Raw genomic sequence first — 23,311 nt, forward strand, 5'->3', positions numbered from 1 at the left:
GAGTGTCGTTGCTGGCGAAACTTTATGGCATAGTATTGCTTTCCTTTACATCAAACAGTGGCAGAACTGTTTCTATTATTAAACTCGCCAGGAAAGCCTTCGCGAGATTTCTCTTGGGCAAATTTCCTCCTCCACTGCAGGCTGATCCTGCGTTCAATCTTTTCGCCTGGGCGCTCCTTTCGAGAAGCGGAACCTTGTTGCTTCCGGTCTCCGAATCCAGCGGAATGAAATTTCTGATGGACCGCGGCGCCGGTTAAAGAGATGATTTCCCTCCGAGGCTAAAAAGTGAGCCATGGCCTGGATGCGAAGGCTGCGGAAAAGCAAAACGCTGCAATATGGACTCCCGATGATGGTGAGCAGTCAGTGATAGGACAAAGGGCAGCTAATTTGGGGGAGGGCGGTGGTACTTGGAAGGAGGGGGGAAGATAGCAAGTGGTTGCACTTCGCAGGTAAGCATACCATAGAGGAAGCAGTATTTTCGGGAGTCTCGCTGTCGAGGGCTGCGCTCCCACGCATTCTTTGGGACGAACAAGTGAGAAATCCTATTGGCTAAGATCCTATTGAAGGCTCACCTTTTTTCCTCGAGACACGCTGGTCGTTGGATGCCACTCCTGTCAGTCTGAGAAAGGGGGCGTGCGCTTGCCATTTTGAAGGGGAAACATTGGAAATATTCCTCCTTCTGAGCAGGGTGTCATTATTTATATACTGTAGTGTCCTCTCCTTTACGAATGGATGGCTTATACCAGTAATCATTCAGCGTTTCTCAGTCCACAGCTCTCCAGAGCGATCGGACTACATGTCCCATGATTCACTTGGCTATCTGGATGAGGATAATACATATTGGACAACACTTGGTTGGAGACACCAATGTTGCAGAATGACTTGTATAAATTAACCCTTTATGTACCATTAAATTAGTATTGATTCTTTGTAGTGACCGTATATTTTAGCTTTTCTCCAGGATGACCTTTCCCTAACCTGATCTTTCAGATCTTTTGACAGTACATGTATTGCTACTACAATTGAGTCCTTGTTGGTCTTTCTTTCTTTCTTTCTTTCTTTCTTTCTTTCTTTCTTTCTTTCTTTCTTTCTCTCTCTCTCTCTCTCCCCCTCTTTCTTTTTCAAGTACGTATTGGTAGTGTACAAAGATATAACAATATTTATATAAATCAGTGTACCCCTTCTATAATTTCCATAACGTTTAGTACCCCTCGTCAACAAAAGGATGTATTTTAATAACAATCAAAATATTTTTATTTTTTTGGTACATACACAAAATAATAATAAACGAAAAATAAAATTATCCATAATAAAATATAAAAAGTTATATTATAAATAACATTCATTTGGATCAATGAGAAGGATGAAATTGTTTGTGCTGAGATGACAGATCATCATAATTTGGTTCCCTGGTTGTTAATTTTAATCTGAGCTGTGGTTCCACGTCCAATAGTCTGTTCCTTTTTTCGATGTAATGTCTACAAATGCTGAAAAAGCAACTTCACATCAATGTGAAGTTGGAAAAGGCAAGAAATATTTCAGAACTTTTTCTGAATGCATACCCCCACCAAACTCTTCTCGTACCACACTTTGGGAAACACTGATATATATGATTTTTATTTATTTATTCATTCATTCATTCATTCATTCATTCATTCATTCATTCATTCATTCATTTATTCATTTACTTACTTACTTACTTACTTACTTACTTACTTACTTACTTACTTACTTACTTACTTACTTACTTATTAGATTTGTATGCCGCCCCTCTCTGTAGACTCGTACTAGTAAGAAATAAACATTAGGATGGGATAGAAGACATGCTGGCGCACTTATGCACGCCCCTTCTACTTTTCCCTGAGGCAGCCAAGTCTTCACATAATGTGCTCAAAATATGATAAATTTGGCCTAACTATGATAGACCAAAATATGATAACTTTGTGTCTCAAGTGAGAACTCTGGCTTGATTCCCCCCCCCCCAAAGGTTCATTTATTTTGTCCGTTTGTTTTCTTGGGCTGTCATTCTCTCTCAACCCAACATGCTTCACAGGGTTGTTATGAGGAAAATAGGAGGAGAAAGTATGAGATAAGTACAGAAACGGAATGGAAAAAAACCCCCTTTCATTCCTTCTTTAGTCCAATTTTCACTTTTAAAGAATGCCACAGTGAAAATCTTTGCCTCAATATTTAGTTTAATTGTGATTTTATATTTCCCCGCCATTTTCTTTTTTTATAATAAGTCCCACACTTGATTTCAAAGAGAAAATGTATAACTTTCCTTTTTACAGCTTATAATGCACTTGGCTCTCAGATACAGTAGGCGGTGCTCCAGTAACACAGTAAGAGAAATATTACAGACAATTTCTGATCAGGGTTGCAGCACTTGGTGACTCATCCTATGTGACTTTTATTACACAGAGATGGCAAGTTTTCGGACACTGCTATAATAAATTGTTAATCAAGATCAAATTATATAATTGGACAAATAAGCTTGTTTTTTATTTTTTGAAATAAAACTTTTTATTTTAAAACAAAACAAAGACACAAACAAAAACACGCAACATAAAAATAGGAGCCAGAACTGCTCCATTCTTCTCAGAAGTCCCCCCCCCCAAAAAGGAAATGAGAATCTTACAGATCATCTTAGGAAAAGGAGAAAAAGTTAAAGAAAAAGAAGATATGTTACTACTATTTACAGAATTTAGATAATTTTATACCATCTAATATAATATATTCTGTTACATACATGTTCTTTTAATTGAACCAATCATAAAACTTATATCAAATTTTGTAATATTCTGATTTTTCTTGTCACTTTAGCCACCTCGTCATCATATCCATTTCAGTGCAATCAATAATCTTATTAATTATTTCTTCAACTTTTGGAATATCGGCATCCTTCCATCTTTGTGCATAAACTAATCTGGTTGCCGTTAAAATATATATTAATAAATATTGAATTTATTTTTTATATTTTTGAGAAGGTATACCTAGTAAAAATAAATTATGGAGTCTTTCCAACTTCTTCTTGTATAATTTCTTTTAGCCATTTTTCAAGTTCCAGTAAGGCTTAGCTTTAGGGCAGGTCCACCACTGCTGATATGTGCCTATCTCATTTTTACATTTCCAACAATTCAGTTGGGAATTCAGGTACATTTTGGAAAGTCTGTTAGGTGGCAAACGCCATCTGTAGAACATCTTCATCTGATTTTCTTTAAATGCTACAGACTTTGTAAATAAGCTTGTATTTAATGGTGTTAAAAAGATTCGGTTTAAGAAATAGATAGAAAAAAAATATCTGACCTGAATGGTAAATTGTTCCCAATGTCTATTCCTATCCTAGGCCTGAATTTTCTGTCAAATTACAATTTTATTGTTTCAACTATTGATTAGAAGAAAAAGATGTTGTGCAGACACACTGGTGGCAATGGGTATATAAAGCTTGAAAACCTTGCTGTTTTCTGTCCCTTCTAGAGCAGCATTGCCCTGCAATTAATGGTAGTCCTCATTTAGCAACTGTCACATAAAGCGGCCATTCACATTTACGGCAGTGATTAAAAAGTAAGTTTTTGCATTTATGACCTTTAAGGTTTACAACCAAAGAAAAACTACAGTAATGTCAGGTCCGTATAAGCAGATCCATACTTGAAAATTTCAATTAGATGATTATTGCAGGCGGGTAAGACTAGATAAGGCTCAACAGTATTCATTGGAGGTCACACATAGATGGATTCCAGACTAATTCCCTATTTGACCTGACATTACTGTAATTTTTCTTTGATTGTAAACCTATAAAGGGTCATAAATGATTCAGTCAGTTTCTTTCCCACAAATTGGATCATGAGTCCAGATGCAGTTTCACTTAGCAACCATTTCATTTAATGACCAAGTTGCTGATTCAGTTTATATTTTGATTATAGGATCTTATCCCAAAATGAAATATGATTACCTTAAGGAACGCTTATCCAGCAGGAAGACAAATGGAGACCAATTAAATAGCTACTTAACACAAACTTTCCATTGTGCAGTGAAATTGGTGCATTCAGCACATTCTGTCACGACTTCACTGCTCTTAGTCAAATATTCTCACCATTAACCATTGTTTTGCTTTGTGATTCTCATCACCTCCTACTATTATGTTCATGAGGGTTGTAATTAACTAGCTTTGCTGTAGTTCATTTCAGTAACCAAGTGAGTGCCTAATGCGAAGAATTGCAGCATTCACTTCTGAGCTAATGCCTCAATTTTTTAAAAAAAATCTTTATTTACATATAGGAAAAAAACATAATATATCTGAACTTAAGCATTTAACACCTAATATGTGGGTCAACTGTCCTGTTGGCTCTTGTTCATTACAGCCTCCATATACCAATTTATATCAGTTTCAGACTTTGTTATAGGTTACATTCCACAGTTTATACATTTCACATTTCACTGTCTGATTGTTTCTAATCCATACTGTTTTTATTACATGTTAACCAATAAATATGATTGACAGCGGCTTGTCTGCTTTGTTCGTAATCATGGTTAAAGAATTTATAAGATTTCCAATTTTATCTATTTGTTTTCCTTTTGAAATATTTTATTTGTTCGTTTGTCAAATAAGTACAGGATACCAAGTATAGGTATAGGTATACATAAATGAAGTAAGTAAGTACAGATAAGTGGGGACAGTAAGACAAGGACAGTAGGCACGCTGGTGCGCACACCCCCTTTACAGAACTCTTAGGAACAGGGTAAGGTCCACGGTAGACAATTTGAGGTTGAAGCTGTGAGAGTTTGAGGCTGTAACAATGGAGTCAGGAAGAGCATTCCAGGCGTTGACCATTCTGTTTCTGAAGTTGTATTTTCTGCAATCGGGTTTGGAGCGGATATTTGGAGTAATACCGTATTGTATTACTCTTTTGTTCTTGGCTGATATCTCTCATTCTAAAATGTTTTAACAAAATAACAGAGTTGGAAGGGACCTTGAAGGTCTTCTAGTCCAACCACCTGCTCAGGTAGGAAATCCTACACCAGTGATGGCAAACCTATGGCACAGGTGCCACAGGTGGCCCGCAGAGCCATATCTGCTGGCACAAAAGCTGTTGCCCTAGCTCAGCTCCAATGTGCATGTGTGTGCCAGCCAGCTGATTTTTGGCTCTGGGAGAGCATTTTTGGCTTCCAGAGGGCCTCTAGGGGGGTGGGGAAGGCATTTGTACCCTCCCCTGGCTCCAGGGAAGCATTTAGAGCCCGGGGAGGGTGAAATACGAGCCTACTGGCCCAGCAGAAGTTGGGAAACAGGCTATTTTATGGCTTCCAAAGGGCCTCCAGGGGATGGGGGAAGCTGTTTTTGCCCTCCCCGGGCATTGAATTACAGGTGTGGGCACTTGTGCGATAGCACACACACACACTCTTTCGGCACCTGATGGAAAAAACGTTCACCATCAGTGCCCTAACTATTACAGAGACATGTTCCTTAGTTCTTGGTTGTTTCTCTTCTTGACTAGTTTCTATCTATGTTTTCTTGTCCTGTGCAATTAAGTTGGCATTCCTTGGGTAGATTTTCTCTAGGAGGATTTGTCCCCAGACTGGTCTTTTACATATTTCAATGGTATGGTCCATCTTTTTCCAATCCATCTTCCCTCAATAGGTATTCCATATACAAATGGAATAAATAAGGGAAGTGTACAGTCTTACTCCATTACCAACCCTGAACCAGTCTCTTTAGTCATGTTTAGGAATTTCCATATGTCCAGCACATTCCACAACTTGGTATAATCAATGCAACCAAGGCCTTCTATAATCAGTGAAGCACACACTGACTTCTTTTTGGTATCCTTTGGCTCCCCCAATTATTTAATACACATCAATATTATTGTGTTGTTTTCCTCTTCTATTTTTTTTAAATTCTGTTTTTTTAATGCCGCCCTTCTCCTTAGACTCAGGGTGGCTTACAACAGTGATTTTCAACCTTTTTTGAGCTGCGGCACATTTTTTACATATACAAAATCATGGGGCACATTGAGCGGGGGGGGGGGGGCTAAAAAAGTTTGGACAAAAAAATTCTCTCTCTCTTCCTCCCTTTCGCTCTATTTCTCCCCCTCTTTCTCTCTCTTCCTTCCTTCTTCTCTCTCCATCCCTCTTTCTCTCTTCCTTACTCTCTTTTTTGCTCTTTCTCTCTCCCTCCTTCCCTCCCTCTCTTTCTCTCTCTTGCTTTCTTTCTCTCTTTCTCTCTCTTGCTGAGCTTCGCGGCACACCTGACCATGTCTCACGGCACACTAGTGTGCCACGGCACACTGGTTGAAAAACACTGATCCAAGTCACCCATTGCTTGAATTAGTGCTTCTTAGTTTTTTTGATCCAAGAATCTTTTTGAACTTCCCTCCCTCTCTTTCTCTCTCTTGCTTTCTTTCTCTCTTTCTCTCTCTTGCTGAGCTTCGCGGCACACCTGACCATGTCTCACGGCACACTAGTGTGCCACGGCACACTGGTTGAAAAACACTGGCTTACAACATGTTAGCAACAGCACTTTTTTAAAACAGAGCCAGCATATTGCCCCCATAATCCGGGTCCTCATTTTACCCACCTTGGAAAGATGGAAGGCTGAGTCAACCTTGAGCCGGTGATGAGATTTGAACCGCTGACATGCAGATCTAGCAGTCAGCTTTAGTGGCCTGCAGTTTCTATTTCTAAAGCAATCTTTAACATCTGGCATTGTGCTGTGATCTGTGTTCAATAATCCTAATCAGTATATTGCTTTCACCTGAAATTAAGAATATTGCATGATAATTTTCAGACTGTGATAAATCTCCTTTCTTGGCATTGACATGTAGATTCATCTCCTCCAAGCTGCTTCCTTCTTTAGATTTGCTGGCTTAGCTTAGTTAATGCCTTCACTGGTTCTTTATCACTTGCCATATTTTATTTCATTATGAAAAAGAAGTATAACATGGACACAGATTTTTTAAAAAATTGAGCCAGTGTAGTATGCTGATTACGTGTTGGACTAGGACTGGTGAGATCCAAGTTCATGTTTATCTTCACCCATGAAAACTCATTCAATAACCTTGGAATAATCACCTTCTCACAGTCCATTCTACTTCACAGGGCTGGAAAAAATAGGTGGACTCTCTCTCTCTCTCTCTCTCTCTCTCTCTCTCTCTCTCTCTCTCTCTCTCTCTCTCTCTCTCTCTCTCCCTCCCTCTCTCCCTCCCTCCCTACCTACCTATCTATATCTCAGTGGTTCTCAGCCTGGGGGTTGGGACCCCTTTGGGGGGTTGAACTACCGTTTCACAGGGGTCGCCTAAGATCCTAGGAAAAGACAAATTTCCCATGGTGTTAGGAACTAAAGCTTCTATTCTGGTGCCTTGGAACTTATTTTTACAATCCGACCAATCAGGCATTTACAGTGGGGTGTCGCTCTGACCTTCCTGCCAATCAGCTTAAAGCTTTGTTGGGAGAATTGGCGCTAAACTTATGGTTGGGGGTCACCACAACAGGGTGTATTAAGGGGTCGCATCATTAGAAAGGCTGAGAACCACTGAACCAGTGTGTCCTTTTTGAGAGAAACTTTGCGGGATGCTGTTTTTGACTCCCCACAATAGAGTTACTTATCACAGTTCCAACAGTGTCAATTCTGAACTGGCCAAGCCTGTAATTCAAAATGACTACAATGTGGTTCAGAGAACCATTTATCCATGCTTGTACTATGGAATACAGCTTCCCTTGCTACAATTAGATTGGCAAAATGTCTTCTGTATTCCCTCACCAATTTTGAACTACACATCTTCATCTTGCTTAAGGAACCTCCCCTGCCCCGCCATGAACCTCCTTGTGTGTTTTATCTTGTACGTATATTTCCATGCTGAAAATGTTGTACCGAAAGAGGTTGAGACTGCATGTACTCTCCAGCCACAAGGAATTCCCAGCTGTTGAAGCATCGCAACCATAGTGCCAAACTGTTGACACTCCTTTATAAAATGTCAGTGAAGCAAACTTATGAGTTAAACATCCATGCAAGGAAAGGGTAAGTGTTGTTTATTCATGTGTTAAATAGTGATGTAGAGAAACTAGTCAGGCAGTACCGGAAGCCAAATTTGTTGGATTGTTGATGAAGCCGGAGCAATCAAGACATCTTTCTTAAAACTGCTCCATAAGCAAGGGCAGTTAAACAGGTAGTGCTAAATAGCATTAACGTGTGGATAAGATGAAGGCGCTGGGACTAGAGATTTTGGTTAATGCTCTGGTTTATACCTTTGGAACAAGCCCAATATGTATAAAAACAAGAACATAGAAACCAATAGGGCATCATACTGCTGCTGTAACTTCAACAAAATGTTGGAACAGATAGTGTCTATAACAAGCAAGCAGAAAAACATGACCCAATAGAATAACATAGATTAGAAAGTCTTTGACAAAGGTCATTATCAGAAAACTCAGTTGTCATTACATAAAAATACAGGCAATCTCAGGAATTAACAACTGGTTAATAATCAGAACACAAAAAATAGGAATAAATGAGCAATTCGCACCCTGGTGCGTTATCTATAGTAGGGTTCTTTGTGGATAAATTTATTGATTGATTAAATATATATGCTGTACATCTCACTGCCAAGCAGTCCCTGTACGAATGAGAGGTGAGATTGCCATTTCTGATCACCATGACAATCTGAAGTGGTAAAAATCAAAAAGAGATTGTCTTTTGGCCTGACGTAACAAGACTGTTAGGCTTTTATACATTTCCTTGCCCAGAGCTGTTACTTGTTGATGTTCACGTCTTTTGTTCTCTGTTATGTTTCTCCAAGATGAGTGAGATTCAGAGGTGGGATTCAACAGGTTCTGACCAGTTCTGGAGAACCGGTAGTGGAATCTTTGAGTAGTTCAGAGAACCGGTAAATACACATCTGACTGGCCCTGCCCCCATCTATTCTCTGCCTCCCAAGTCCCAGCTGATCCGGAAGAAATGGGGATTTTTCAGTAACCTTTCCCTGGAGTGGGAATGGAGATTTTACAGTATCCTTCCCCTGCCATGCTCACTAAGCCACATTACTCCCACCAAGCCTCGTCCACAGAACTGGTAATAGCAAAATTATATTCCCACTGCTGGTGAGAGTAGTTACAGTTGCCTTTGTCTCCTCACATAAAAGATGTCATAGAATGATCTGTTTATGGGCAGAATAGTGTTCTCCTAGAATCAATACTATATTATCGTAAACTGCACACCAAACATGTACAAAAGTCAAGAGTTCTATACAAATTTTCAATGAAGTGTTTCACTTTGATCAAAACTTTGATTGAAGCAGTGCACTTGAAAAGAGAGTTCTTACAAAGCGGCTACACTATTTTGAGCTTGATAAGGGTTCTTCTTAAACACGGGTGTTGACACTTTTGCAGAAGCCCCTCTTATTGAATTGAGCTAGCAGCTCGGCTTGAATTGATCAAACTTCAATTCTTCATAGAAGTACAGCTTTTTATGTGCCTATGAGGAACATTAAGTGTAATTTATGTTGCTTTTAGCAATATAAACTATGCTGGATGAGCCATTTCTTTTATAGTCGAGAAACACTAGGAAAATAAATCAATTTTAGGAAAATATTTTTTTTCTTTTTTTAAAAAAAGAACATGCCTAGTCATATGCCTTTACCTATTTAACATAAATGATTTACTACCTTGCTGCTTACCTTAGTAGTTTATCAAGAGAAAATGAGGTCTGCAAACTGCAAACTTTGTAACATGACATGGAATTTTGAATAACATGAAATTGGCTTTAAAAAGTTAAAAAGTAACTTCTGTTTAATTGTATTATGTTTAATACAGGTCAATGATGTGAGAACTGTGGCTTCTTTTTAAAAAAAATTTTTTTTTATTAAATTGATTTAAAAAACAACATAATAAACAAAGGAAAAAACATATACATTTAAACATTTACAAAATGCAAAAAGGAGAAAAATACAAACAAAAACAAAAAACAACAAGAAAAAACAATGAACAATAGCAACAATAAACAAATAACGAAGAATATATCATTTGTATCCTCATGTGAGGGGGGAAAATACAATCCCTTCTAGTATCAAATTATTTTCTGGTGAAAAACAATCGGTATTCACTATTATTCCTTTTGGTTATCAATGTCTTATTTGTTGTTATTATTTTCTTAGTTGCCTTCTATACACTCTTTGTTAATTAATTTAATTTCATGAAGGTTTTGTTTTCACAAAACAACTGTATGCATATTGTATCTAATCTATTGTATCAAAAAACACATGTCATAACATATTGCTATGATCGTGTTTTAATTTGAACTGTGGCTTCATGGTGCTCATAATGCCAGTTATGTTAGAATATATAACCCGTTATTTGTCCTTCTTAGATATGGTAATAGCATGTTATTATTTCCAGTATCAGTTTCTGAACTGGTACCATAATTACCCCTACCCCCAAACAATGTTGTATCAGAGGTGGATTCCGCTTGGTTCTGACCATTTCGTCCAAACCGGTAGTGACCCACTGATGACATCACAAGGACATCACGGAACAGTTTGGTCGGTGCTAGTCCTTGTGCACCGCCATCTTTCTTCTTCTAAGCATGTGCAGAAACCAGTTTCTCACACGGTGCGTGCGGTCACCATCTTGTTTTCGGCTTTAAAAAAAATGGAGGTTTTTTCAGACTTTTTGGCACTGCAGATGCGCATGCACAGAAGGAAGCGAACTGGCAGCAAGGTAAATTAGAATCCATCCCTTTACTGCAGAGGTCTTCAAACTTGGCAACTATAAGACTTGTGGACTTCAACTCCCAGAATTCTCCAGCCAGAATTCTGGGAGCTGAAGTCCAAAAGTCTTAAAGTTGCCAAGTTTGAGGACCCCTGCTATACTGTATGTTTGACGTTTGCAATGCTATGAATTCTTATATGCAGGATCACTCTATGTCAGATCAATAAAAAGTGGCAGGTGGGCTTTGAACTGAGTGTTATGCATCTAATTCACAGACAAAAAGAAAATTCCAAGGAGAACATTTGCAATATATGTATAGGGATATGCTATCCCTATATTTCCAGATAAATAATCCTCATGCAAGTTTTCACGAAAATCCATGACTATCAACAAAATCTGTTTTATTAATCCATGCTAAAGCCCCATGTATTGAACTGAGAATCAAAATTGAGGGTCAGCAAAGAATTACAGTGTTCAGTATGGATTATATCAGACCCAGATTGCAAGCCTGTTTCATTATCTTTGTTATGCAAGGCAGCATGTGTAGAATCAGTTAAATAAGAAGCTAATAATAATATATTTCTTGGATGCATTTTTCATTGCTCAAATTACTAAATCTGTTTCCAGTTAGCCATTTTCATTCAGCAGAAAAAGTGACAAAATATGAAGACTGTGTCATCACATGTTGCTAAAGTTCAGAATAGATTATTTTGGGCAAAAATATTTTAGTTGGTGTATGTCCCCTAGTGCAGGATAAATAAAATTGCCTCTTAGTCTGAAACATAAGAAATTCAAGAGACATTTCTCTAAGACAGAAGCTGAATAATATTTCTATGCCAAAATTGCCTCCTGTACTTGCCTAGTGAAAAAAATTAAAGGCTATGGTTTCCAGATGTCAGATTGGAACCTTATAGTAACTAGACTACATATATTGTAATTTTTTTCAAAATTGAAATATTACCATGCCTTTTCAATTCTTATTGAGTAAAGAGAAAAGGAATACAGTATTTCACTTGATTTTTCCAGTTCTGCAGTTTTGTAATGAATAAATATTTTTTTTGATCTAACAGACTATTGGGTAAAGAATGGCTATTGGAACCAAATATCAATTAAATTGCAATGTTTTTTGTCAATCATAAAAATACACCTGTACATAAGAAGACTTGCTTGGAATTACCATTTTTGAGGGAAAGCAGTGAACATTTTCTGAACCTACCCAAGAATAGGCAGTGTTGTTGCCTGAAATTCGGACAGGTCAGGCAGATTGTTGTTGCTGTTGTTGTTGAATTGGATGGCCTTTGAGATAGAGAAAAAGAGAGAGAAAGATTGTGTATAGTGATAGGCGAACCGAACTCGCACAATTCGGGTCCATACTGAATTTTGCGGTGTTCGGTATGCCAAACATGAACCCGAAATTTTTTGAAACTTTGGGCAAAGTTCGGGGTCATGTTTGGCGTTCGGAGCTTTGATGTCACCAGTAGGTTGCTAAGGACACCAAGGTGATCACTTCCTGGATTCCATGGAATCCAGGAAGTGATCACCTTGGCATCCTTAGCAACCTGCCGGTATACGTGACGTCAAAGCTCCGCCCCAGGAATCTCTTGCTGGGATTCCCCGTCCGGGTTTGGGCGAATTTTGCGTAAAGTTCATCCGAACTTGCTGAACCCGAACACCGTTGGGTTCGCCCATCACTAATTGTGTGTACTGTACGTGTGTGTGTTTGTGTGTGTGTGTGTGAGAGAGATATGAACTACATTTGGATATTTGGATTTTTGCTGGTTTTAGGCTTCAAAAATAACTCTATTCATCTCATGGTTTATGGGCTTGAGAAGCAGAATTCTTACACAAGAGACTTGAAAATAAAAAATTGTTCCTTAAATAAAATGTTTCATAAAACATTGCCTTTTTCCTTTTCTCCAGTAGACAACATTAATTCAGGGATTTAGGTAAAAAGGATCCAGTTTTGGCTTTCAGAGTCAATGATGCAAAACAGTGGTGGTGCAGAGATTAGACTTTGATACTGCCCACTTCCAGGAGTTCGATCTTGACCAGCTCAAGGTTGATTCAGCCATCCATCCTTCCAAGACCGATAAATTGAGGACCCAGATTGTTAGATTACCTTTGTAAACAGCTTAAAGAGGGCTGTAAAACACTATGAACTGGTATATAAGTTTAAGTGTAATTGCCATTTCTATACACAGCATGTGTTAAGTCCTACTAGTAGGAGAGGAGAGTCTAGTAGCGCAAGTTGCAGAGACAGAGAAATTGCTGTCTATTTTATTAACAAAGAATTTGACTTTTGGAGTTGTACTGGATAGCAAGTTATTGGGTAATCGGGGATGTGACTGAATGTATCAAATTGGTATCTTGATGAATAGTTTGCCACATACTTTTTGTAGCATAACAGGCTTCTTTTTTCAGAAAGAAAATTGAAATAGGTTTTTAAGAATATGCTAAGGAAACATTAATGTCACTTCATGAAACATTTAGTAATGTTCATGAAACATTTACATAAAATTGGTCAGCTGTGCCATTTCAGCAAATTCTGACCTTTTCACAATCCATCCCCCACTGTGGGAATTGGATTATCCTTCCATCGTTGAGCATACAATGGTCTTTCTCCAGTTCCCATATACAAAATCCATGAGTCGTTTCTAATCCATTGTCCGTAAGTCCCAATAAAAGAAAGTACATTGGTTTCTTCACAATATTTATCTTTAAAACCTTCATGTTTATATGAATTTGTATCCCAATTTCTTCGCACAATTCCACCATGCATGATAAAATGTGCCCTCATGTTTTTCACATTTTCAACAATGGTTTCAAAAATATGCCTTTATATATTTTTGTTAATTTCTCTGGTGTACTTACTGTCAATTCTCACTGAAGTATCCCTCTGCATATCCTATCCAAAATTAGTACTTGCCTGACTTGCTGCCTTTTGCTTAGTAACTGTTTGAAGTTTCCGTAGACCTACCTAAAGGATTTCTATGAGCTTGATTGAAGTTCTAATGGTTACCCATACCCCCCATGTAGTCACATGACCACACTTTAGATGCTCAGCAACTGGACTGCATTTATGCAGTTGTATAACCATATTTATCAATATTTTTGCCTGAAAACTGCATTTATTCATTTGTTTGTTTGTTTGATTGATTGATTGATTTTTATGCTGCCCTTCTCCTTAGACTCAGGGCAGCTTACAACCTGTTAGCAATAGCACTTTTTAACAGAGCCAGCATATCGCCCCCACAATCCGGGTCCTCATTTTACCCACCTTGGAAGGATGGAAGGCTGAGTCAATCTTTAGCTGGTGATGAGATTTGAACCGCTGACCTACAGATCTACAGTCAGCTTCAGTGGCCTGCAGTACTGCACTCTACCTGCTACGTCACCTCAGCTCAATTACTTCCAGTTTTCATGAAAACTAGCTCCATAGTGAACTACTGATATATTTAACAACTGCAGCATTCACTTAATGGCTAGTCTTTAGAAACTAGGCGATAATTTAACTTTCACCACAAAAATGGTTGTAAACTTCCTTTAACCTGTTTATTTAACCAAAATGTGCTAAATGTGTGCTAAATGTGCTAAAGAAAGTAGGTCCAGCAAACCAGAGGTGGGTTCCTATCAGTTTGGACCAGTTCTATAGAATCAATAGCAGGAATTTCCCCCCTTTCACCAAACCGCCAGCAATCACTGGTTGGCCACGCCCCCGAACTGGCTCTCTCAACAGCGCCATAGGCACAAACATCTTGTTTTTCACTTCTATGCCTGCACAGAAGCTGTTTTTCAGCACTGTGCATGCATCTGTGTGCAAAGTATGTGTGTGGCCATGCGGTACAGCCACGTGGAGTGGGAGGAAGCAAACCAATAGTGAGGAAAGTCAGGACCCACCCTTGCAAATCAAATCTAGTGCTGTTAATGGTGTTCATCAGAGGCTTTGAACATGCTGTTATTTTCTCTGGCTCCTGGAACTTCATTTGACAAGATCCCTCTGGAACTTGCCAGACTTCTCTCAAGAACCGTCCATCCAAAAAGTGAATGGGTAATCTCATATCTTCCTCCTTGTCCAGGAAAGCTCCTTTGGCTCTGGCACAAAGTCCAGCTGCTGGTAATCACTCAGCATCTTTAACTAGAAAAGGGTTGTTAAGTCACTATTGTTTTACCCAGATGTCAAATTTGTTACATCTCTTCTATAGTCTATGCATATGTAATGTGGCTTTGGTTTATAATCATCTGCTTATATTTTTTGTGTGTGTCTTGCTGGGTTTTATTCTTTAAGACAAAATTATGTCAAAAATATAAGCCATTAGTATGGCTTATTGGTATTACATTTTGTAATATGGAAAGGATTTTTTCAAAACTTTCCAACAGGCAGAGTAAATATAATACAATTCTCTATGTAAATTTTGTTATTGTGTGTGGCATGTAGAATATTAACACTTATTTTGTTAATTTAAACTTGGAAAACATTTGTTAAAAAATATGTGTATTAAGTAGTTCTTACAATGATTTCAACAATGATACAAATCGATTGTGCAAATAACCAAAATTCAGTTTGGATTTGAAGATACGTTCTTGGTTTGAAGTTTTTAAAAAATTGACGTTTAATTTGTTTAAAGATTTAATAATATTAGGGGAGCCTCGGAATCGGCATAGCAGAGCATAATTACATTTTAAAACTTGAAGGCCTTTTTTAATGGCATCTCATTCTAAAAGGTCATTTTATTTTCTTCATGCCAATTTCTCCTGTTTTATTATTCCTATTCCTAAATCTTAGTGATTTAAATGGATTGATGAAAATGTAGGTGCAGCAAAAATGTATTTAATTATATAATAATAATACCACCACATATAAACCTCTTGGTCATCTACTGTGGCAAGAGAAGTTTCCAGCCATAAGTCTCCCATGCCACTGGAGTAAGGTCTCTTCATCTGAGAGAGTAGTGCCATGGCCATTCCACTTAAAACTCCATCACACAGAGATTTCGCATTTGCAATTCATCTTCAACTGTGATAGACTATGCACTTCCACTGTGGGACTGTAGAATCGCCTCTCTGTCTACAAATGAACTGCAAAACAGCACACATTTTTTGAGCCCCGAGGGCCACCATATATGTAGGATCCTAATTTGTTGAAAAGTTCCAGGAACATAACTGGATCTTTTTATTTTTTTTAACCTTGGTGTCTGAATTCATCTAGCAATCACTGGAGCACCTGCCTTATGATACCAGGTTACAATGCCTTGGTCTCTTCAGCCTTGAAAGACGGCGTTTAAGGGGTGACTTGATCGAAGTGCATAAAGTCATGCATGGGATAGAAAAGGTGGATAGAGAAAAATTATTTTCTCTATCACACAATACTAGGACAAGGGGGCACTCCATAAAGCTCATAGGTAAGAAAGTGAGGACAAATCAAGGGAAATATTTCTTCACTCAGAGGGTCGTTGGTTTATGGAATTCACTTCCAGGAGAGGTCGTGACAGCTGTCAGCCTTGATAGCTTCAAGGCAGGATTAGACAGATTCATGGATGCCAAGCATATAGATGGTTATTGAAACGGATGTCCAAGTGCTGCCTCTAAGTTGGTTGAGGCAGGCAGGATTCCCTTGAGTACCACTTGTTGGGGGTCAAGGGAAAGGGAGGGTCTTGCCTTCTCCTTCTGCTCAAGATCCCCATGGACAATTGGTGGGCCACTGTGTGACACAGAATTCTGGACTCAATGGGCTTTGGCCTGATTCAGCATGGCTCTTCTTATGTTCACTGTTGCTTCAGCTGTTACAAGATAGACACTGCTGAATTTAAAGTTCCAAAGAAATGAGATACAAAAAGATAGGGAAGTAGAAAGGTACAGTCCTTGCATTGAAGATGCTAATATAAACAATATCCACATATATTGTTATTATTATTATTGAAGTCTTTTTACCATAATTTAGCCAGTAAAACCAACATATTGGGCTGACAGTTTCTCATAATCTTACACTTGGACTGTTCTCTCCTTTCCTATCCTGATTATTTTTCCCTTATTTTAATTTTTAGGTGTTAATAGTTGGTGGGTCATTTGGGCTCCGTGAATTTGCACAGATTCGATATGATATTCAAAAGATTCGTGGCACGGTAAGCAGAATTCTTCTCCTTGTATGATACAAGATTCAAGAATATTAGCTAACTTTTAAAGGGAAGGACAGTATTTGCTTTCCAACAGATAGCTGAAATTTTCATTCCACACAGAATCCTTTCTATTGTATTTTTCTTGCCCATTTTCAAAGCCTAAGAGAACAGTATATTGACAACAAAACCTATTCATTCAATTAATCAATCAATCAATCAGTTAGCATCTCTATTTTTTCTGTCAAGACAGGTTATGAGAGTCTACACCTATTTTATTTTTATTTTTTACACTTATATACTGTACAGTTTTTCTGCCATTACACTCAAGGAAATTCAAACCCTCTGCCAGCCAGTGCAAAACAGAAAGCTATGAGAATAAAATCTGAAACACTTTAGTTCCATGTTATAAATTTCCCGAGAGCACTTAATAGAACAGTGGGGCTTGCCTTGAAATAAATTGTCAGCATTCTACTTGCAGGGGAAAGGTAGAAGTGATATAACTATTTGTTGCTTTATTTCTTTATCATGATCCAGGGCAGTATACAAAATAATTAAACAAAAATACAAAAGAAAATAACACAGACCTGAAGCAATTAATTGTTGATGAGGACTAAAATACATTAACTTTCCCCAATTGGCAGCTATATTTATCCTGACCAAGAGAAATAGCTAAGTCTTAATTGCCTTTCCAAACATCTGCAGGGTTGGAGTCAACCATGTGTGAGGAGGTTGAGTGAAGATCATTCCAAAAGAAAGGGTCTGCTATTGAGAAAGCACATACCTCTTGGGTCCCTCAACGTGATATTGTTTCAAAAAAGGGACCTGGAATGGGCCTTCTCTATTGGACCATATGAGATGGGAATATCCCATGATAAAATAAAGGTACTCGTGACACACAAGCTTTTGGCATCAGGGAATTGCCTGAATTAATCTGAATGTCAAGCCAAGTGTATGAATGCATGGCAAGCAAAAATAGCAATAGAAGTTGCAGCAGGGGTGATTCTGACAGATTCTGGAGAACCAGTAGCGGAAAGTTTGAGTAGTTTGAAGAGCCGGTGGTGGAAATTTTGCAGCATCCTTCCCCCCAGGAGTGGGATGGGAATGGAGATTTTGCAGTATCCTTTCCCTGCTATGCTCACCAAGCCACGCCCACTAAACTGCTAACAAGATCTTACAAAACATTTGTCAGACCAATCCTAGAATACAGCTCACCTGTATGGAACCCACATTGCATATCTGACATCAACACAATTGAGAGAGTCCAGAAATATTTCACAAGAAGAGTCCTTCACTCCTCTTCTCACAACAAAATACCTTACTCCGCCAGACTTGAAATTCTTGGTTTAGACAACTTACAACTCCGTCGTCTCCGTTCCAACTTAATTATAGTTCATAAAATCATATACCAAAATGTCCTACCTCACCTTCAACCGCAACAACACACGAGCACGAAATCGATTTAAAGTAAATGTCAACCGCTCCAAACTTGACTGCAAAAAATACGACTTCAGCAACAGAGTAATCAACGCCTGGAATGCACTACCTAATTCTGTGGTTTCTACCCCTAATCCCAAAACCTTTAACCTTAGACTATATACAATTGACATCTCCCCCTTTCTAAGAGGTCTGTAAGGGGCGTGCATAAGCGCACCACTGTGCCTATCGTCCCTGTCCTATTGTCTTCTTTTGTTATTTTTATCATTACTTATCTAATGTTTTATTTGTACAAATTACCACCCTATAATTGTTTGACTAAACAAACAAACAAAGAAAGAAACAAACAAACTACATCACGCTCACCAAGCCACAGCCACAGAACCAGTAGTAAAAAGAATTGGATTTCAGCACTGAGTTGCAGCATTGCTTCTTATGGAAAAGCAAAGGCCTGGAGGCTGTTCTTGTGTACTCCCAGGTCTAGGATAGCTTGATTAGGGGCCCTACTGCTTTCTCTCCTTGAAGGAGACATGGTGATGGCCTTTCTCTACCCTTCGTAGCCTCTGACATGTTTGGAGGATAAGCACCCTGCCAGAATTTCAAGCTCTCATTATCCAAGATAGGTCTGTGTCTTCTAGGACTGTCAGAGTTGGTTCACATGGTCTGCCTTTTATCATAACAGCTTAGAGTTTAACTAATGATCTAAATACAGTAGCCACAGTATATAACATCAGAGTAAAAAGAAACATCTTAATGTACCCCAGCTGATAATTAAGACAGTTCTGAAGAATGAAGTCTAGGTTTGAATTAACACGGTTTGAATATTGCTCTATAGCTGTGATGATGAACCTTTTTATGTTTGCGTGCCAAAAGCGGGGGCACAGGGGAGCGCGCACATGTTTGCCCATGCCCATAATTCCACAGGCCCCCCCTGTTCCTAGCGTGCAATTGCACATCCATTTTTTGCTCTCCACAGGCTCCTAGAAAGACTCTGAAGCTTGGGAAGAGCAAAAAATGGGCCTTCCCAACCCCCTCTGGGGGCTGAAAACAGGCTGTTTTCCAACACTCGGTGGGCCCAGAAGGCCTGACAATCAGCTGGCCTGTGCACACATGCACGCCGGACCAGAACCTATGTGTGCACTGCGTGCCACTTGTAGCACTCTGCATGCCACTTGTAGCACGTGTGCCATAGGTTCACCATAACAGCTCTATAGTTTATTTTAGCATGATTTATTAAATCAAATTGGAAAGTTTCAGATAGTATAGAGAGCCATAAACTATGTTTTACAAACAGCAATATCTCAGTTCATTGTCTAAAATTTACCTGGTTACCCATCAAAACGAATGAATGAACGAATAGATAAAAGTTTCACTGAATATGTCAATGTGCAGCTCCTGATCAGCGTGATGAACCTGGAATTGCGGTATATACACTATTATCAGGAAAGTTAAAAAACCCCACATCATTTCTAACAATATTGGGAAATAAGGAAGAACTTTTGGCAATGAATAGAGATAATAATTTGTTCAAAATTCATTATTCAGAATTTTCTAGCAGTTCCTCAGAATTTTATGTTCCTGTGAGTTAGCATCAAGAATCTTTCTATTAATGTATGAATTTCAAATATTTATAAGACATATAGGCTAAATGCTGCTAAAACATATCATTCAAAAATGATATGTTGAATGCAGAGTGAATGTTGAAACTATAACTAATATTACATCTTCATAAGAAGCTGTACTTTTCTGTCTGATCATGCAGACAACTCCTGTCTCTGATTTTCTCTGTAACATTCAAATAGAATATTAGAGTGCATTATAATATCTAAATCTTTTAATTAATTTTTAACCTCAGAGCTAACTATAGCTTGCTGTCAGTGAAATTGTCCATTTCAGGGAAGAAAAAAAAATATTTCCCTTGGATTTTTGTTTCAAAACTAGCAATTGCTTATAATCTATCACTGAATATGAATCATTACTGATTTCTTAATATAATGTGGAAAAACTCACCAGTGCTTGGACCTTCTGACCATTATTAAACATGTAGGATTATAGGCTTCGGAATCAGACTTGATAAGATTCCTGGACTTTTGGCACCTATTTTTTATTCATGTACACAAGTGGTATATTTATTCCATTTAATTTTTATAAATAAAAGTAAAGGATTTGAGGATTATAGTCCTATACAACAATATTGGCAATTATTATAAATACAAGCATTATTGAAACCGATAGGGCCATGTAATATTTCATATGCAAATTTAAAATAATGTTTCATAGTGCATGGGATCATGAATTTGGCATCTGACTGCAATTCTTTAAAGTGATAGGTCTTTTCCTAGAGAATCATGTAACTGATCTCTCCAACTCCAACACGATTCTGGAAAAGAACATGGTTGCTTTAAACAGATGCAGATAGGTGTTGCATTAGCACACACACTCTTTCTTTTATGGGTTCAAATCTAAAGTATTAAACAGATAGAATCCAACATCTTAAGGCATTTGCAGTACTACCCTCAGAGCAGCGGTGAAATCTACTTACCTTTCCTACTGGTTTGCTTCATGCGTGTGCCTTTTTACCCTCTGCGCATGCGCAGAACTCTTTGTGCATGCACAGAGGATTTAAAAAAGAATATGGCAGCATCTGGGGAGGTGGGTGGAACTTCGTGCTGCCACCCCTATCGGTTCTCCGAACCACCAGCAGCTACCAGTATGGTTGGATCTGGATCGAAACAATAGCATTTCACCCCTGCTTCAGATTAACTGAGCTAATGGGTACAAAAACAAAATAGTACAGTATTCAAAAACACCACTTTTGCTATAAAAGAAACAACAAAGATTTTATCTGTCTTGTAGGCCAGAATTCCCCACTCTTTCCAGCTTTGCAGACTGGCGTGGGCAGTGAAAGGGAAGGGGTGGGCTAGTGCCCGGATTGGGGGGGGACGCAGTGGAATAGCAAAAATGGAGCTCTACCCCAGAGCACCCAATTTGCGCTGAAAGATGTTGAAAGAAAATGAAGAAGCCACGCCCACAGTGTGGTAGTAAAAATTTTGGTAGCCCTTCACTGGGGAGAAGGGACGATTTCCTGCGAGCGACCAGCAAGCACGCACATGCAGCTTTATTTGTGCAAGCTGCAGGCATACATGGCCGCCACTCACGGATGTGGAGGTGCACCCACATGCTTGCCCGCAGCTCAAGCAAGTGGGAAGATGCACTTGCTCACTGCTTTGCAGCCCTGTTCCAAAGGGCTGCAACAAGTGATGAGGTCCTACGGGTACGGTCAGGCACGCAGTACCAGTAGCAAAATTTGGAGCTCCACCCCAGAGCACCAATTTGCACTGAAAGATGTTGAAACAAAATGCATAATCCACGACCACAGTGTGGTAGTAAAAAGTTTGGTAGTCCATCACTGGCTACAACCCAAAAGTGGTCCACAGTCATGGAGTTAGGGACGCCTGTTACAGCGGCTTTAGAAGCAATTTAAACTTGTTTATAAAACACTTCAGTTTGAAAAGCACACGATAAATTCTTAATGCACAGACTTCCCTTGTACTGTTTACTAGATGTCACTACAGAAGCTATTGTAGCTGATATTTAACAAACTGACTCCTGATTTTATGACTTTTACCCATCAAGGAGAAATGAATCAATTGGATGAAAGATCTAATGCCTTTAATGAAACCGTCAAGAACATTTCAGTTCATATATAAATCAAAACACTGGGTTAAATTCCATAATTTATTTACACCCTACATAAATTAGATTTCTTAGTTGCTTTCAGATGGGCACCATTTTGAAACTAATTACTACTGTGCAAGGTAGGTAATATCTATTTGGTAGGTAATAGAATTTGATTGTAATGTCTCTCTGGACAGTCACAACGTGTTGTTTCAATATAGTCAGGGTATTTTTTGTTTTTTAAAAAATTGGTGTTCCAAAGGGCCATATAGAAAGAAAAGTAAGAGTTATAGAATAAACAAAATTTCATCAAACTTAAAAACAAAAGTCAAATCTTAGCACATACAAAGGAGAAATCATGATGACCTAAAATTTCTGTCTATCAAGCCACGGAATTAGATGCGAGTCCACGTTTGCATATTCAAAGTTAAATTTTTCAGACAAGAATATTCTTTTTGAAGAAGGAAAGTTTTGAAGCATTGCAATATAAAACATTTCCACTTTCGCACCCAAGCCTCAAGGGCATTTTGTTTCAAATTTTTCACTTCAGGCTATTTAAGTGGTTTGTAAAAGTACAGGTACAGCATATTAAGCAGGCTTTACAAAGGCACCTTCAGGAATTGTCTTTTAATATTTTAAACATAGGTGTCTTACTTTTACTTATTCCCTTGCCCCTTATTCTTCCATTATATTCAGGATGAGTCAGCCAGCTACTCAGGGGCAGAGTTACAGTTCCAAAACAAGAACCTATGTTCCAAGATATGCATTCAAGTCAAATCGAATGAAAGTCTTTCTGACACAATTTTAATTGGAGAGGTGGTAAATAAATGGTCTCTCTCAATATGATCTTTTATTTCCCCTGAACCAGAGAGCACTTTTACTTTTTAAAAAAGTCCATTCAGTAGAACACATCATTTAATTAACTATTTGACAAAGAATTCTTTAGAATTCACAAGTTTGTATGTGTTCTGTAGTTCTTCAGACAATAGTTCTTATAAAAGGTAGAGATTGCCTCAACAGGTTTCTAGAATATTTTTCTAGATATGGGTTGTCCTTGACTTACAAGCACAATTGAGCCCAAAATTTCTGCTGCTAAGTGAGACATTTGTTAAATGTGCTTTGGCCGATTTGCTTGCCACACCGTTGTTAAGTAAATCACTGCAGCTGTTAAGTTAGTAACACAGCTGTTAAGTGATTCTGGCTTCCCCATTGACTTTGCTTGTCAGAAGGCCACAAAAGGGGATGATGACATGACCCCAGGGGATTGCAACAGTCATAAATATATGAGCCAGTTGCCAACCATCTGAATTTTAATCACATGACCATGGGGATGCTGCAACGGTCATAACTGAAAAATGGTCATTTTTTCAGTGCCATAACTTTGAATGGTT

At 38.4% G+C, this 23,311-nt stretch overlaps 1 protein-coding gene across 1 annotated transcript in view; it reads left to right on the forward strand.

Annotated features, from left to right (window-relative positions):
* The first annotated feature begins 234 nt into the window (after positions 1 to 234).
* Positions 235 to 23,311, forward strand: part of COX16 (cytochrome c oxidase assembly factor COX16) — a 28,446-nt gene continuing 5,369 nt past the window's right edge. The window contains exons 1-2 of the mRNA XM_070758571.1: positions 235 to 352; positions 16,737 to 16,814. Coding sequence (XP_070614672.1) covers positions 293 to 352; positions 16,737 to 16,814 — 138 coding nt within the window. The 5' untranslated portion in view covers positions 235 to 292. The remainder of the gene's footprint in view (positions 353 to 16,736; positions 16,815 to 23,311) is intronic.

The sequence above is a fragment of the Erythrolamprus reginae genome, chromosome 1, assembly GCF_031021105.1.
Source record: "Erythrolamprus reginae isolate rEryReg1 chromosome 1, rEryReg1.hap1, whole genome shotgun sequence".
NCBI lineage: Eukaryota > Metazoa > Chordata > Lepidosauria > Squamata > Dipsadidae > Erythrolamprus > Erythrolamprus reginae.